The sequence below is a fragment of the Lycium barbarum genome, chromosome 1 (assembly GCF_019175385.1).
Source record: "Lycium barbarum isolate Lr01 chromosome 1, ASM1917538v2, whole genome shotgun sequence".
In the NCBI taxonomy this organism is placed as follows: Eukaryota; Viridiplantae; Streptophyta; class Magnoliopsida; order Solanales; family Solanaceae; genus Lycium; species Lycium barbarum.
The window spans coordinates 151514700-151531347 of NC_083337.1; the positions used below are offsets into that span (position 1 = coordinate 151514700).

The 16648-nt window shown below is 34.9% G+C and overlaps 2 protein-coding genes across 2 annotated transcripts; one reads left to right on the forward strand and one right to left on the reverse strand.

Moving 5' to 3' along the window:
* Positions 1-484: 484 nt before the first annotated feature.
* Positions 485-6818, reverse strand: LOC132644347 (transmembrane 9 superfamily member 1-like). Its single transcript, XM_060360944.1, has 12 exons — positions 6583-6818; positions 5275-5464; positions 5088-5192; positions 4938-4955; positions 4758-4852; positions 4513-4665; positions 3966-4100; positions 3692-3858; positions 3098-3192; positions 2590-2963; positions 939-1215; positions 485-804 (listed from the first exon to the last, which is right to left on the reverse strand). Exons 1-12 carry the CDS (start codon positions 6643-6645, stop codon positions 737-739), a joined length of 1740 nt encoding a protein of 579 aa, XP_060216927.1. The 5' UTR covers positions 6646-6818; the 3' UTR covers positions 485-736.
* Positions 6819-11050: 4232 nt separating this feature from the next.
* Positions 11051-16423, forward strand: LOC132644357 (protein NRT1/ PTR FAMILY 5.10-like). The gene is made up of 4 exons (XM_060360954.1): positions 11051-11285; positions 13115-13332; positions 14636-15171; positions 15324-16423. Exons 1-4 carry the CDS (start codon positions 11150-11152, stop codon positions 16138-16140), a joined length of 1707 nt encoding a protein of 568 aa, XP_060216937.1. The 5' UTR covers positions 11051-11149; the 3' UTR covers positions 16141-16423.
* Positions 16424-16648: the final 225 nt, after the last annotated feature.

Sequence of the window (16648 nt, forward strand, 5' to 3'; positions counted from 1 at the left end):
TGTGAAAAGTTTGTTATGAGAAAAAAATACTTTCAGATTTTTTTTTTTTAAATAAAGTCATTTTTTAATGTTTGTTATCCTAAATTTATCATGTAAATGTTGGCACTTCGAAACCTGAGACTGTAATATGTTCTAAAGTTGGATTCTTTGCTCATTAAAGCTGTACGTCAACTGACTTCAAAATGTTGTGAGACAACTCAATTCATATTTGTGTTACAGCATTGCAAATACCTTTTCCTAATATGAGAAGACGGGGTATGACTTTTTTACTTTTGAACAAAAGTTATTTTATTTCACAATAATCTTTTACTTGCTTCATATCGCTTAAACAACTAAATACTGCAGACACTATTATTAGCTCATGTGGCTGCAACCTTTTCCTGGACTTGGAACTGGCTATGCTTTGTGAAGCTCATATAAGCAGAGTTTTGGTTCCAAGAGGAAAAAGAACTAAAAAAATAAAGAACAAAATCAAAAGTTCAGAGACAATATTTTCCAAAGGAATGTATCATCTAATAGTCTTCCAATGTAGCAACATATCTGTAGTAAATTTGTACAGAGCATATGGAATACAAAAGGTAAATAGATCTACAAAGTGGTCTTTAAAGTTATCCATGTAATATATAGCTTCATGAAATTTAATTGTCAATGCATCCAAAGATACAATGCTAGTTCTGCTCCATGTAATTTATAGCTTCATCTAATATTCATTCACAGTTTGTGCAGTGTTATGCACTTAATCACATTTGATGTTTCTGAAAATCCTCCTGACGAACAAATTAGAGCCGAGATACCCTACAGCGCCTGAAGTTTCCAGAAAATCAAGCAAGAAAGAGTCGAGTCAAATCTCAAGTTAATGACAGGTGCATATATGGTTTTAATAGACAGATCTACCACAGTGCAAAAAAGACCAACTAGATGAAACTACGAAAGCTTACCACATAGGATACCGAGACCAAGGCAGAACATAAGAGTGTAGCCAAAGTAAAAGCTGGTCTGGAAGAGACCAAACATCCTAGTCTTTGCATGATAGTAATAAATAGCATATAAGTAGACATATATAGCAGTGGAGGCAGCAGAGAAGAACGAAGTCCATTGCCAATAATAGTTCTCCGCATTCAGCAAGAAGTATGTTCCCACGATTGTCACACAAATAGTGACAATGATCAGAACAATGAATACGAGGAGCATAAACCCATACACATAGTAGTACACCTGTCGAATATATTGTCAAGCTGGTTAGTGGAATTACAAATTGAAAGACATTTCAACTAAAATATAGCTACATTGCAGAAATATAAGTAGATGAATGCTCCGGAATCTCCAGCAATGTAGAGAAACTATTACCCAAATCTAAGCACAACTGACAAGAAAGTAGTAAGAGATGTAAGACGGTCTTATCTGAATTGTGCAACATATAATGCTTTAGTTAATTGCAAGACAATATTTGGCTTCCAACCTCATAGAAGAAACGACTAAACGAGTTTAGATATCCTGACCATACATGTTGATATATTCTTTTTGATAAAAATGTGCTTGACGGAAAGTAAATCAGCTTCTCAGACGACTCAGACGACGGAAAGATTGTGCAAATGGCACATGTTAAACAAAGCTGACTCCACTGACAAAAACATTAAATGGTTCAAATTTATCTCATGACAATGCCTGGTTACCAACCTATAAGCATGGGCGATTCCAAAGTGTCCCGTGTATGGATATAATGTCCAGCATGACACACGTTGGACATTACACAGATTCTAGGACATTAAAAGGTCCATATTCCTTTTCACTGTTCGATCAATAAATACCTGTCGTTTGCATGTCTTAAATGTGTCCTTGCTCTCACTAAACCTGATACTGTCAAACCAAGATCTTTACCTTTTCAGTTTTTCCTCTGAAAAGAGGCCAAGTTAGAAACAAGAACTTTTCACATATAGACCCCAAATTACTAAAGGAGGAATTAGAAGAGAGGTGGAGGATAAAGGTTCTGTTACTAAAGAATTAAACTAAATGATTACTCATAATACATTTCCTTGCATTTGTGCCATGCTTCTACTATATTTTCCTGTATGATTGTACATCTACGTTAGTCGTGTCCCTTTGCTGCTATGTGTTACATTTTTTTAAAAAAATGTTGTTCAGGAAATGTGTGTATAGAAGAGAGCTGTATCGCTAGCAATCAAGTTGAATAAAGTGAGATGATTCTGCAAACTACTCACAGAAGAAGACATCCTTCAAAAGATCCCCTCAATAAAAAAAATGAACTGAAGATGTAGCATCTATGACAGGTCAAGAAAAAAGTAAGCTTTTCGAAATTATATATATAACCCACATGGTGACTCGAAATTATATATATAACCCACATGGTGACAGCTTGACCAGGATATAAGCATGGATTAATCATGCCAAAAGAAAAAGGTTCTCAATAGATGAATGTTTTATAACATCCTTTACTTGGACGTTCAGAAGGTTGAAGGTTCGAGTAGTAAAACAAACGAGTCTAAAGTATTGCTAAAAGATGCCAGGAAAAAAAAGCGCGTATGAAGTATCTCAAGATATGTTTTTCTAGATACCAAAAAGAATAATTACCCTGTAGGTCCAGAAGGAAGAGAAGACGAAATACATCTCAATAAAAATGCTTGTAAAGGGCAGAACACCTCCCACCAGAGAAATAACAGATGGTCTAAGGTACCATTTCTTCTCAGGGATAGGACGAGGGATATTCTTAACACGGCATGGATTGTTCGGCATACCACTCCAGTTTCTTCCAACAACAGTACCAAGGAAGGCCAGGGGCAACGAGATAAAAGCCCAGATAACAAAAACAACTACGATTGTGCCAAGGGGAATAGCAGCTATGGATCCATAATATATGGCAATGGTGTTTAGAATGAACCCTATCCCAAAGCACAAAAAGGGGAAAAGTGATGCTGTAAGAACCATCGACTTTATCCAGTTTTCACCTGAAAAGATGCAAAGAAAAAAGAATACCTTCAATTGATAAATGATCCATCTGCTACACAAGCAAATTTGGTTATGATAACCTACTGCTACTCAAGGAAACAAGTAATGAGACATCATGGAGAGGAACACATACCAGCGTTGCGAGAGTACAATCCACCACTTACATATCCCGAGATGAATGATGTAAGAGCATAACATACAATAAAGGTTGTAACAATTTCTCCTCTCCTAAGCCATACAAACAATTAGTAATAATTACAGTCCAATGCCTTTCGGTGATCTAATTTGCAAAATAGCCAGCAAATGTATAGGTTATGTATATTAAGTATGAATATACATATAATATACAAAAATATACATATAGTATACATAATCAGTGTATATGTTTTGTATATTTTAGCTAGCGCCCATAATTAATTTCGGCTGACGGGTCAAAAATGAAAAAATCCCAATTACAGAAGATAAATAATTACTGATTACAGAAGCGTAATAAATGCAGTAGTGCTGATCATATAATCATAATATAGGACACACCTGGCCAGTTTGACAATTGGAAATCCATGTAGTTGTTAGTATTCAAATAGAAAATGAACAACCTAATTAATTACAAAGAACACATAGTGGGGCTGATGCAGGTAAGGGGATGAAGATAAGTTGGTTATTTGGGTGCAGGAAACATAACCATTTTCACATCTGGTATGTATGATGAGTAGCATAGGTTGCATACCGTATGTACATCATTCGAATATAGGCAGATATAATGACAGGGAGAACAAGTGTTGCAAGCTGAGCACCGGTCCCAACAACTGCTGAAAGCAGAGCCAAATTTTGTGGAGGTCGGAAGACGTCACCATGGACAAGTTTCCAACCAGACTCTTCAATTACATCCCTTTCCTATACAAGAAGTCAACCACACCCCAAATTAGTAATTTTCCCATAAGGATATGCCATTGGACATATGTTCATGCAAATACTTGATTAATTGGAAGAAAAAGCTTTACCATAGTCTCCATATCGTCATTTTCACGAGCATATTTTGCGTAATCATTGCGAAGAGTGCGCATCAAAATCATAGACACTAATCCAGTGAGGAAAATAACCATCATGATAGAATTGACAACAGAGAACCAATGAATCTGCAAAAGGAGTAAGACATTTTAGGAGCTGGGAACATGAAGAGCTATAAGGAGTTGGGACTAACTGCCTAAATTTTCAATCTGCTTTCTCATTAATATTCTGATTTTAAAAAATACATTCTGCCCTGTAGAAAGCCAAAAGGAAGTTGGTGCATGGAGTTTATATGCAGAAACACTTTTTGTGGCCGAAAGTATCTCTTTTAACAACAAAGCTACTATGCAAGTCAGCAAGTCAGCAAGCGAAAGGGAAGGATTATCTATGGCACCACATGCTAGCATATCATCAATAAACAGTGTCAATGAATTTTAAATGTTGATAAAACATAATCATACTCATTTGATTTCTGATCAATACCCACTAAAAGCTTTCACTTAAGTACCTAATAAAATAGGCTAGTAAATTGGTGCGTACCTCGTTCTCAAAAAAGTTGTAATCCAGGTAAACATTGAAACGTTCTGCATAACTAACGTTCGTCGGGACCCACTTAACAGAATAGGTCATGTCCAAGACCCTTCCTTCCTCCAATGGCTCTGGGCTCTCTTGAGAGAGGCTGACATAAATGACCTAAAGGACATGGATCAGAGTTGGATTATCAACACAAAATTGCAGATCATTGATATACACAAGGCATTAAGAACTAAAAACAAAATGGCTACCTGGTCTCTATTGTACTGAATATGAAGATTCTTGTGTGTATAGATTACATGCTTGTTATCTCCATTTATGTAAGGATGCCCCTCGCCTACGAAACCTGAATTTCCCTTATACCAAGTGAATTTTCATTTATTGTACATGGTAATCAGAAACATTTAGAGATAATTTAGCTAAGAACATACCCCATATTGGCAAATCATCTGAAGCCAGGAAGGCAGGAAGCCACAAGTCATAACCCAAAAAAGAGGTTACAAAGAGAGAAAAAAATTAGTACACTTCAAATAGCAGATATATATGAAACTGTATCATAGTGGTGTCATGAGGCACTTTACCCATAAAAAATTCAAACCAATACAAGTTTTCAATTGCATACTTAAACTGTGCTATTTTTGATGCATCCAATTTAAGTTCACAAATTGATCTTTTCTCCACATCTCCTGTTGAAAGAAAATGGATGATAGTAAAAAAAAAATGTTTCAAAAGCATAAAAACTCCATTGTGAAAAGTTGAAGAACAGACTCTTAAACTTAATGTCAATCTGGCTATCAATAAGATCATTTCCTCCAAGAGACTCGCCAAGGCCAACCCGCTTGTGATCACCATCAGCAGGGCGACAATATGGAAGGCTATAAAAACTGTAGGTCTCTTGTGGATTTCCGTATGGTCCAGCCTTGTTTATCCATAGAGTGACAGGATCATCTTCTTCATACTGCAGCAAGCAGCAGAAAGATGTCCATCCATTAAATAATTCATAAACAAGATTCTTGCAAGTGTTAAATGCATAATGAATATTGGTGTTAAGACAAACTTAAGAGTGAATTTAAACAACTAACAACATACCCAGTATAGTCCCATAAGTGGGGCCCGGGGAGGGTGGGGTGTACGTAGACCTTACCCCTACCTGTAGACAGGTTGTTTCCCATAGACCCTCGGCTCAAGAAAATTGTTTTTCAGAACATGGTTTGAAAGAAATGCAAGGGTAAACGCTATGATGAAAACATTGAAGAAAGAAAAGTATTGACAGTAAAAATAAGGGTGAATCATTAGGATCTCGAAATTACACCAAGGTTCAGCATGGTGGGAAGTTGTATGGTAGGAAGTCCAGAGCCTAAATGCACTAAAAACTCATTTTCCTTAGTATTTGACAGACAAAGCCATAATACTTTTTTGATCAGTCCACTTAAGATATAATAATTAACAAAGTGAAAAAGTATTCAGCAACTAACTTGAACGAGTTCGACTTTTGTATGTCAAATACAGGAGTGCTTTGGTTTTGTAAAATCAGTAATAATCTTCTAAATTTCTTAACAGAAAAACAGACTGAGGCATTAAAGGTTACATCAAAAAAGAAATTTGCATTTCCAAGAACTACAAGTAAAATATTTACAGTGCGACTTTTAAAAGATCTTTTTAATGTCGAATTAGGATCAATTAGGACAGAAATAAAGCATTGGGTCAAATTCTCTAGTGTCAAGGTAATAGCAATAGCCGAACACAATAAGGATAACGAAAATAATCTATGATGCCTCAGTGACAAACAAGTTTAAGAGTTGACTATATATAAACTAAAAAGGCAGCTATGCGCCGGCCAGGAAGGTTCGGTCACAGGGTCTACTATACGCAGTCTTACCCTGCATTTCTGCAAGAGGCTGTTTCCACGGCTTATGAGTCGACTATATGAATCCTCTATATCCATTTATGCTCCATTCAGGCATGCTCAACAATTTTCCTTTTAGAAGGGAACCCAGAAAGGAAAATCCATCAAACTTGAAAAAGCTAATGAGACTTCAATTGTTCATTCTACTTCTAAGAGTTTCAAGATTTTACCTTAGCAAGAGTTTGGCATGCCAGGAAATTAGAGCAGATGATGAAAATGGGGAGGAATAGCATTGCTCTGAGCAGAACTTGTCTTTGTTGTGTATGAAAAACCAAGAAAACAAGAATGATAAACCTCGTACTCGTAATATGCCTTAAGTGTTTACAGAATAAGTTTGTGGTGTTTTCTTCAGTGTCTGTTTGTGTTTACTTTGAGAAAGTGAGAAGAAAGTGGCAACTCTTTTCAAGTGTCGCATTTTGGATCGGAATTTTTATGATGGAAGACTTTGACTTTGACTTGACCCAAGTTGCCAATTTCGTAAAGAAGAAAACAACAAAAAAGAAAGAAATTTGTGGCGCCTTTCAATAAATTATAAATTTGTGGCGCCGTTCAATAAATTATTTTTCGATTTTCAATAATACTGTTAGACCAAAAAGTAATTTTACTGGGAGAATTATTTTTGTAGTCCATTACAAGTTTTATTTTAATTATATATGATATCTTTCAAAAGGCATTACTGAAATAATAATATAAGATATCTCTAAATAAATAGTAAGTATATGACATTTTTTAGGATAATTGATCATAGAAAATAACGTGAAGTGTTAGTTATGAGAAAATAATTTTGAAAAGTAAGTTATTTTTAGGGCCTATTTGGAAAGCCACCTGGTAATTGGAATTGGTGTAATTACTAGGATAGTAATTACGCAACCTAGTAATTACTCAATAGTGTAATTATAACGACTTGTTTGTTTGTCATAAAGTAATAGTGTAATTACAAGCGTGCTGTTTGATTGCACAAGTGTAATTACACAGTTAATTTAATTTAAAAATAAAATTTAATTATAAAAAAATTAAAATTAATATTTTAAAAATATTTGCCTTTATAAATTAGTTATTTGGTGCCACATTTGATGAGTTATGATACCTTATGCTATGATGATTTGACAAACCTTAAGGAACCCCAAGGAACCAGATATCTCATGTGTTGTTATGTTGACATGCTCCTTGAAGAAACAGATGCAATCAGTCTCACTACACAAGCTGCAAGCTATGTTCATATATGAAAGGGTAGATATAGATTCAGAGGGACCAGATGAGATCAGGTCCCCAGCTATTACTTGGTCAACTGTACAACTGTAAAGAGACTGACATTGCAGTAGTGTAGCAGCAGAGCAACAGAGTTGTTGTAGCCTGTTCAAGAATAGATGAGAGACCAGGTTCCTCCAGATGAGAGGCCAGGTCCCTGGAGCGTTCAAAAGTCAACTCTACAGTTGTAAAGTTGCCGACACTGTAGCAGTACAACAGTGCAGCAGTGCATCAGCAACACAGCAGCAGAGGACCAGTATGAGCTGTCACCTTCTCACCCCTTTCCCTCTACATATACAACACCATACTCAAATGAAGAAGTATTCTTGCACAATCCGAAAATTGTTCCATACAAAATGCAAGTTTCCACCTTTCAAGGTGTTCCTCAAGAATAGAGCCTCAGCAACCCGAAGGACCAGGTCCAGAACTGAAGATGTTTTAGGTCCTTAGGTTGTTGAGTCTTTGTTCTTTTGTGATTAAACTGTAAACCTACTCTTCCATAGAAAGAAGTTGTTTGTAGATAGGGGTGGCAATTAGGGCGGGGCGGGGCGGGGCGGGGCAGGGCAGGGCAAAAAAGATTTTTTTTTTTTTAATAGGGCAGGGCAGGGCGGGGCAAAATTTGATTTTTGCATTGTTTGGTTGTTGAAATCTGGACAGCTTTTGTGTAGTTTGGATCATTGTGTGTCCAGCTAATTCTGTGCAGTTCGGTTGGTATATCATTAAGATGGACATATACATTTTCTAATACAATGATATTTGTTTCAGGTTTTTGATGTTGGGTTTATTCCACTTTTTTGTTTCAATTTTATTGGTATGAGACCATCAGTCCATTTCTTATTGTGAAGATTCATTATCATCTTCTCTGTACTTTATGGCAACTGGTTTTTGATTGGTTGGCAACGGAAAATAAGTAAAAAGATTGTTGAAGATTGGTTCTTGTAAACAGGTTTAATTGAAAACTATGATTCAACCGCACTTTTTAGAACTAGTTGGAACTTTGTTTTACTAAAGAACTTGTGAAAGTGGATCTTTGCTAGGATCAATCTTTGCAGTTCACAAAATACTAGTGCAACATTACTATGACACTGACCTTTTTCTTTCACAATAATCTTTGCAGGAATTGTTTACTAATTATATTTTTAAATCCTAACGATAAAAAATAAAAATAAAAGATTCAATTTCAGGAATTGTTTGTTCAACCAAGTTAAAAAAATCAAAAGGATTTTTTATATAAAAAAAATCCATGCTTCAAAGTGAAAAATAAAGAGTGAAATGAAAGATAACATAAACGGGGCGGGGCGGGTAGGGCTTAGCGGGGCAGGGCAATTTTTTTGAAAATGCTAAACAGGGCAGGGCAGGGCGGGTCGAAATCTTAGCAGGTCAAGGCTTGACCCGCCCTAACCTGCCCTAACCTGCCCTAACCCGTCCTATTGCCATTCCTATTTGTAGGTGTTTTAAATTCTCAAGATTGCTTCCACGAGCTCTTAAGTGGTACACTAGGGTAGAGTCAGCTTAGTTGCATTAGTGTGCGGCTAGAGTTAGTCACTGTGGTGAATTCTCAAAGGGTGCCTTTGAGTGGTACACTAGGTTGAGGTGAGTCTAGGTGTATTAACGTGCTTGGCTAGGGATAGTCAAGTTATTGTAAGGGTGAGGGGTTATGGGAGTTAACTTCTAGCTTGCAATAGAGTTGTAACGTGAGTTTGCTCGATTAGTGGAGTTGAAATCTCATTGGGGTAGGTCGTGGTTTTTATCCTTTGAGCACGGATTTTTCCACGTAAAAATCTTGTGTTTATTCTCTTACTGCATTGTCTGAGAGAACTGGTAGCAACCAGGTCTCTCTATATACTTTGTTTGGTGGACGCGTTGCCTCTATCAACATTGTTTCTTGAAAATATATTAATTAATAATCATATATTTGTAACTAATATTGTAAAAAAATAATTAATATAGATTTTTAAAATTAATAATATTTAATTTTAATTAATTATAAAACTTAAAAGAAGACTTTTTTGTGAGAACGTCATGAATTGGATGTTTGACAAAAAATAATATTTATAAATATAATGCCATAACATTATTTAAATGTTTGACACAAACAATCCATCAAATGTAAGTGAAAAATAAACAACATGCAATGTGAAAGCAAATAACTTAAAATTAAAAATATAACCTAAATTCAACATCCAAAAGAAAAAGTTTACCATAATACTATTATGTCAAATATCAATATTACATACGTAAGTTCCAACATAATTTAAGTAAATAATTCAAAAGAAAGGAAAAATATAAGTCTATAACCTCATTCACAACGAAATTCTACTTTAATAACATCACTCGTTATATGTCAAATTTGTTAGTGACTCATTCTTTCCAGTATTAAGAGGTGTAGTTTCAATTAGAATAATAACACGGTTATGCTAAATGAATAAAATAAAATAATAAAAAAATACGAGCAATTACATGAAACCACAAGAAATAAAGGTTGGGAATGAGAAGAAAGAAAATGAAAAATAAACAATATAAAAAGAAAAATACAATTTAAAAAATAAAAATAACTAAAAAGTAAAAGTAAAAAAGAAATTAAAATAATAGAAATAAAAAATATATTAAAAATTAAAAGAAATTAAAATAATAGAAATAAAAAATAAATAAAAAATAAAGAAATTAAAATGAATAAACAAAAAAGTAACCCTCTAATTATATGTTGTAATTACACTCTTCAATTTTCAAGGGGATCAAGAGGTGTTGAGAATTAGGTGTAATTACACCCTCACAATTATCTTTTACTCCCTCCCGATAAAAAAATGTGTCTACTTAGCCTTTTTTTTTGGGGTAAAAAAAGCGTTCACTTATTAAATTAAGAAATAATTAATCTTATCTTTTCATATTTGCCCCTATTAAGTGTTATATGATTAAATCCCAATGTTTATTTAATTAGGGATAGTTTATTCAATTTATATATTTTTTTTCTTGGAGTGAATAGTTTATCAAGGAATGTGTAAATGACTAAGTGAACTCTTTTTTTGATCGGAAGGGAGTACTTCCTTCGTAATGCTGACTTTTTTTTTTTAAAAAATCACTCTTCTAGTATCTTCTGTTAAAAAAGATTGTCCTCATTTCCTTTTTAGTATGTCCTAAAAAGATTATTCCTTTTCTATATTTAAAAACGATTTAACTTTATGAGATGATTTACGGCCACATAAATATTTAAGACTTATTTTAAATTACACATTTCGAAAATTTTCCTGTATTTCTTAAATTTTATGTCAAATTAAAAAAGTACAATCGTTTTTGGTCGGAGAGTATTTGTTACTCTTTATTATATCATCATCAATAAAATGATTTTTTTCCCCTTTTCACCGAACGCCATGGCGGAACGCAAAGAAAGCGCCAAAAAGTAAAATAGTTACTGACAAGCTAAACGACAAGAGTTTATAAGTAAGTTGCTATGATATTTGTGATGGAACGACCACACAACAACTTGTGGTCATGGCCAACGGAGTCAACATCTCCGACGCCGAAACCCCGTTTCTCGGCAACGTTGTTGAAGGCTCCGTTGACTTTAAGGGTCGTCCTGTGACCCGATCCAAATCCGGTGGATGGAGATCCGGATTCTTTATCATAGGTAATAGTCCCTCCCTTTCAATCAATTTACGTGAACGTATTTTCTTATTAGTCCGCGTTAAAAAAATGAACTCTTTTCATATTTGGAGACAATTTGGATTTATAATTGCACAAAATATATATTTAATATCACGAGTTTAAAAATCTTTTTTATTTTTTTAAATTGAAACTGAGGGAGTAATATTTATTACCAATTATAAATTGTCACTGATTTTTGAATGTATATGCAATTTTAGCATCTGGGTTCTCTTCAAAAATTGATATATTTTTTTTCCCGACTGATAAGAATTATTAACTTTTTTTCTGGATTTTTTTCACTTTAATTGATATTTAAATCTTTCTGCAATTTTAGTTGCTGGGATGTCTTAAAAGATTGACTTTTTCCAGTATTGTCATTTATATTCAATCTTTCTGCACTTTTAGCTAATGGGATGTCTTATAAATTTACTTTTTCTGCAATTTTAGCTGCTGGGATGTCTTAAAAATTGACTTTTTCCAGTACTGTCATTGATATTTAAATCTTTTTGCAATTTTAGCTAGATTTTTTCCCACTGTTATTGATATTTAAATCTTTCTGCAATTTTAGTTACTGGGATATCTTAAAGAATTGATTTTTTTCCAATAGTTTCATTTATATTCAATCTTTCTGCAATTTTAGCTGCTGGGATGTATTAAAATATTGATATTTTCCAGTATTGTCATTTATATTCAATTTTTCCTGCAATTTTAGCTACTGGGATGTCTTAAAAAATTGACTTTTTCCAGTATTGTCATTTATATTCAATTTTTCCTGCAATTTTAGCTACTGGGATGTCTTAAAAAATTGACTTTTTCCAGTATTGTCATTTATATTCAATTTTTCCTGCAATTTTAGCTACTGGGATGTCTTAAAAAATTGACTTTATTCAATCTTTCTACAATTTTAGCTACTGGGATGTCTAAAAAATTGACTTTTTTTGCCGTATTGTCATGATATTCAATCTTTATGCAAGCTGGCTGTCTTAAGAATTTGGTTTTGTTTTTCAGTTATTCTAATCATATTGAAAGTATTCTGCAATTTTAGTTTCTGGGTTGTCTCAAATTTTGATTCTTTTTCCTCTATTGTTGTTGATTTTTCAAATCTTTCTCTACTTTTAGCTATTTGTTGTCTTAACAATTGTTTCTTTCCCACTATTATTATGCATTTTTAGTTTTTCTTGCAATTGTAGCATCTGGATTGTCTTAAAAGAATCGATCAACATGGATATTCAAATCTATCTGCAACTTTAGCAGCTGGGTTGTATTAAAATTGATCCTTTTGGCACCAATTGGAATGAAGTGCTTTCAAAATGGTGATAGATTAGCCGACTCGAACTAGTTTGATAGCAGTGGTTGTCGTTGTAATTGCCACTAATTTTCAAGTCTCTGTGCAAATTTAGCATCTTGTTGTCTAGAAAATTGATCTGTTTTTGACCAACTCTCACTGATTTTTTAATTTATTTACAATTTGGGTTGTCTTAGAATTTGATCTATTCCAACCAATTGTCACTGATTTGCAATAGTTACTTTTACCTGCTAGCTTGTCTTAAAAAGATTTCCCCACCAAATGAAATGAAACATGCTTAGATGGAGCGAGATGGATATTAAGAATGCATATACTCGGCTTAAGCTAATTGGGGATTGAGGCATTGTTATTATTGTAGTAGTTGTTTCTGATTTTCAAATCTATCTCCAATTTTAGGTGCTGGATTGTCTTAAAAATTTGGCCTTGTTTCAAATTCACTGATTTTTAAAATCTATCTCAATTTTAGCAGCTGGGTTTGAAACTTGATTATTTTCTTCCGGTTTTAGGTGTGGAGGTGGCAGAGAGATTTGCATATTATGGGATAAGTTCGAACCTCATAAGCTACCTAACGGGGCCACTAGGCCAGTCGGTTGCGACAGCAGCGGAGAATGTAAACATTTGGAGTGGGACGGCATCGCTTCTTCCTCTTTTGGGTGCATTTATCGCTGATTCATATCTGGGTCGGTATCGGACTATTATCATCTCCTCTGTCGTCTACATCCTGGTTAGTACCTAGTTCAGGCTTTTGTTTTGACCCGCTTGTACTTCTTTTTTTTCTTCCACTTATGGAAGTGCTTTGCTGATAAGCTTTGACCCTCTTGTGACAATCGGTGCACACAAAGCATAGACGCACATATTCATACATACATACATACATAGATGAGGCAAAAGTAGTGGGTTTGTCAATACACGTTGTGCATGCAATGAACACACCTATGCCTCTTGCTACTTGGTTGAAAGAAAACATTGTTCTTAGTAAATCAGGATAAGTAAGGACTACTTGAATGATATGAGTTTTAAGGGCCTAAGTCCTGTTTGCATTTCTGGACATTTGGTAGTTGATTATTGTTGACATTAATTGAATAGTTATGAATTTTTACTTGGTAACAATTACAGTGCATTTGGGTTGTGTTGATTCATGGGTTAATGATGACCGTACTTTAGTGGCTTCAGTAAATTTTCCTGCTTTCTTTAGAGAAACATTATCAACAAGTTGTGTGATGTTGGAAAATATCACTTCCAGATGTTTATTATTGAGTACATGAATAAATGCAAGAATAATATGTGTTTGTGTTGGAAAGTTATACGTGGAGTTGTCCCCATGCATCTTATTATTACTAGAAAGGCAACCATATACTATTATGGGGATTAGGGTTCAAATCCCAGTAGAGACAATCTACCTAAGTGGCTAAGTCTTGGTGGACAAAGTACATGTGATGGTGGGAGGTAGTAGTACCTGGCAGAATAGTCGAGGTGGCCCCCCGATCACTACAATTATAAAAAATAAAATAAAAAGGGTCGTCTTCATTCTATTATGGGGCATTATACCTATAATACCTGTCTATGTGAGATGAACTACAAAAGTTTGACTGTGACCATTGAAAGCTTCAGATAGCAGCATTTTTTAGTAGAAGGAGTTATGAAATTGAATTTGATATTCTTTACCAAAAAAAGAAATTGAATTGAATATTCTAAAGTTGGCTCTTTAGAACTAGAATATCTGTTGAGGGAATGGACAGGTATGCTGCTGCTGCCCCTCGACCCCACAGTTGTTCTTTTCTAAAAGTGTGGCTGCATCTATACTTCCCTAATACCTAGCGAGAATGATAAAACACAAAGTCTCTGTTCTATTGCTTGATTTGTTTAGAAATAAAAATGTCATATTGAAATTTCCAAAGGAGAAAGCTGTAATGATGCATGATATATGAAGAAGTATGCCTCTCATTGATGACTGAAAGTACTGTCTTCTTTCTGCTTTGGAAAAAAGAATTAGCAAGTAAAAGTTTCTTTTGTTTTGTTAACTGCAGGGACTTGGCTTGTTGACGCTTTCAACAGTCCTTCCTTTTAATTATTCTGACTGCCAAGATACTGCAACATGCTCTCCCCCGAAGTTCCAAATTATTTTCTTCTTCTTTTCTTTGTATCTAGTAGCTATTGGACAGGGAGGGCACAAGCCTTGTGTACAAGCGTTTGGAGCAGACCAATTTGATGCTCAAGACTCGGAGGAAAGTAAAGCTAAAAGCTCCTTCTTTAATTGGTGGTATTTTGGAATGTGTGGTGGGGTGTTGATGACCCTCTGGATATTGACCTACATTCAAGACAACCTTAGCTGGGGTCTGGGATTTGGAATTCCCTGTATTGTCATGGGTCTTGCACTTATTGTGTTCTTGCTTGGCAGCTTCACTTATCGGTTTCGCCAAAGCAGTGATGAAAAGAACCCATTTCTTAGAATTGGTAATGTGTTTATTAATGCAGCTAGGAATTGGCAAACAACCGCTTCAGCTATATCAGTGGAACAAGAAGTTCAGGGTATTCTGCCTCATGAAGGTTCTGAACAATTCAAGTGAGTGTGGTTTTGCTTGCACTTAAATTTATTATTTATAGGATAGTATTAGCCACTTAAATGAAATATTTTTGTATAAAAAAGTTTGTTCTTTTATCTAGTTTATTTAAAGACATCTCATTTTATTGGTATAAATCTTTTTTTCAACACAGATTTCTCAACAAAGCGTTGCTTGCACCAGATGGTTCCAAGGAAAATGGGAAAATTTGTAGTATCAGCGAGGTTGAAGAGGCTAAGGCTATTCTTAGGTTGATTCCAATATGGACAACATGTTTGGTGTATGCTGTTGTGTTTTCACAGTCATCCACTTTATTCACCAAGCAAGGTGCAACTATGGACAGATCTCTTGGTTCAAATTTTGAAGTACCAGCTGCCTCATTGCAATCTTTCATTAGCCTCTCCGTTGTTGTTTTCATTCCTATATATGACCGTATGTTGGTACCCGTTGCCAGAGCTATAACTAGGAAACCATCAGGCATAACAATGCTCCAAAGAATTGGAACTGGGATTTTCTTGTCTATACTTTCAATGGTGATTGCGGCTATAGTCGAGAAGAAACGTCTCCAAACTGCTATAGAATACGGGCTGGTTGACATGCCAAAGGCAACAATTCCCATGAGCATTTGCTGGTTAATACCTCAGTATCTACTATTTGGTATTTCTGATGTATTCACCATGGTTGGTCTGCAGGAGTTCTTCTACGATCAGGTGCCAGTTGAGTTGAAAAGTTTAGGCCTTTCTCTCTACCTCAGCATTTTTGGCATAGGGAGCTTCTTAAGCAGTTTCCTCATCTCTGTTATTGAGAACACCACTGGTAAAGATGGTCAGACCAGTTGGTTTTCGGACAACTTGAATCGGGCACATCTGGATTACTTCTATTGGGTTCTTGCTGTATTTAGTACTATCGCATTCACTGCGTTCTTGTATTTTTCAAGATCTTATATATACAATAAGTCAAGTTCTCTCTAAGGTGTGTGGTGTACTTGTGTAGGATACCTTTAGCATGGAGAAGTTGATGGTGCCAAGTATAAAGGTCTTGTCTGTGCTGTAGTGTAGTGATATTCTTGTCAAACACCTTGTGCTGCTAGAAGACATAGATATACAAGAATTGTAGGCTGAGGTGCTTGTGTCACTGTTGTGATATAGAATTATGCAATTGTTTGTTGATCATATATAATTGTCCGAAATTTACAAAGACTAAGTGTATGCGCATGTTTTATGTGATGTGACTGTAATTTACTAGTATTGTTCACATGCTCTGTATCTTCCTTTAAACTCGGCAGTGAAATGTCACTACATTCACTTCACATTTGCATTTTATCATTTCATCTTCTTTATGTTTGTGTTGTATCCATTGGTTAAACCTTTTTTCTCCGGTAAGAGGAGATATCTTAGAAGACCATTCCAAGAAATCGCAAAAAATCCAGGTACTTTATTGTTTCGTTTGTTTGCTTGTTCCCAATTTTCTCCTTTCCTC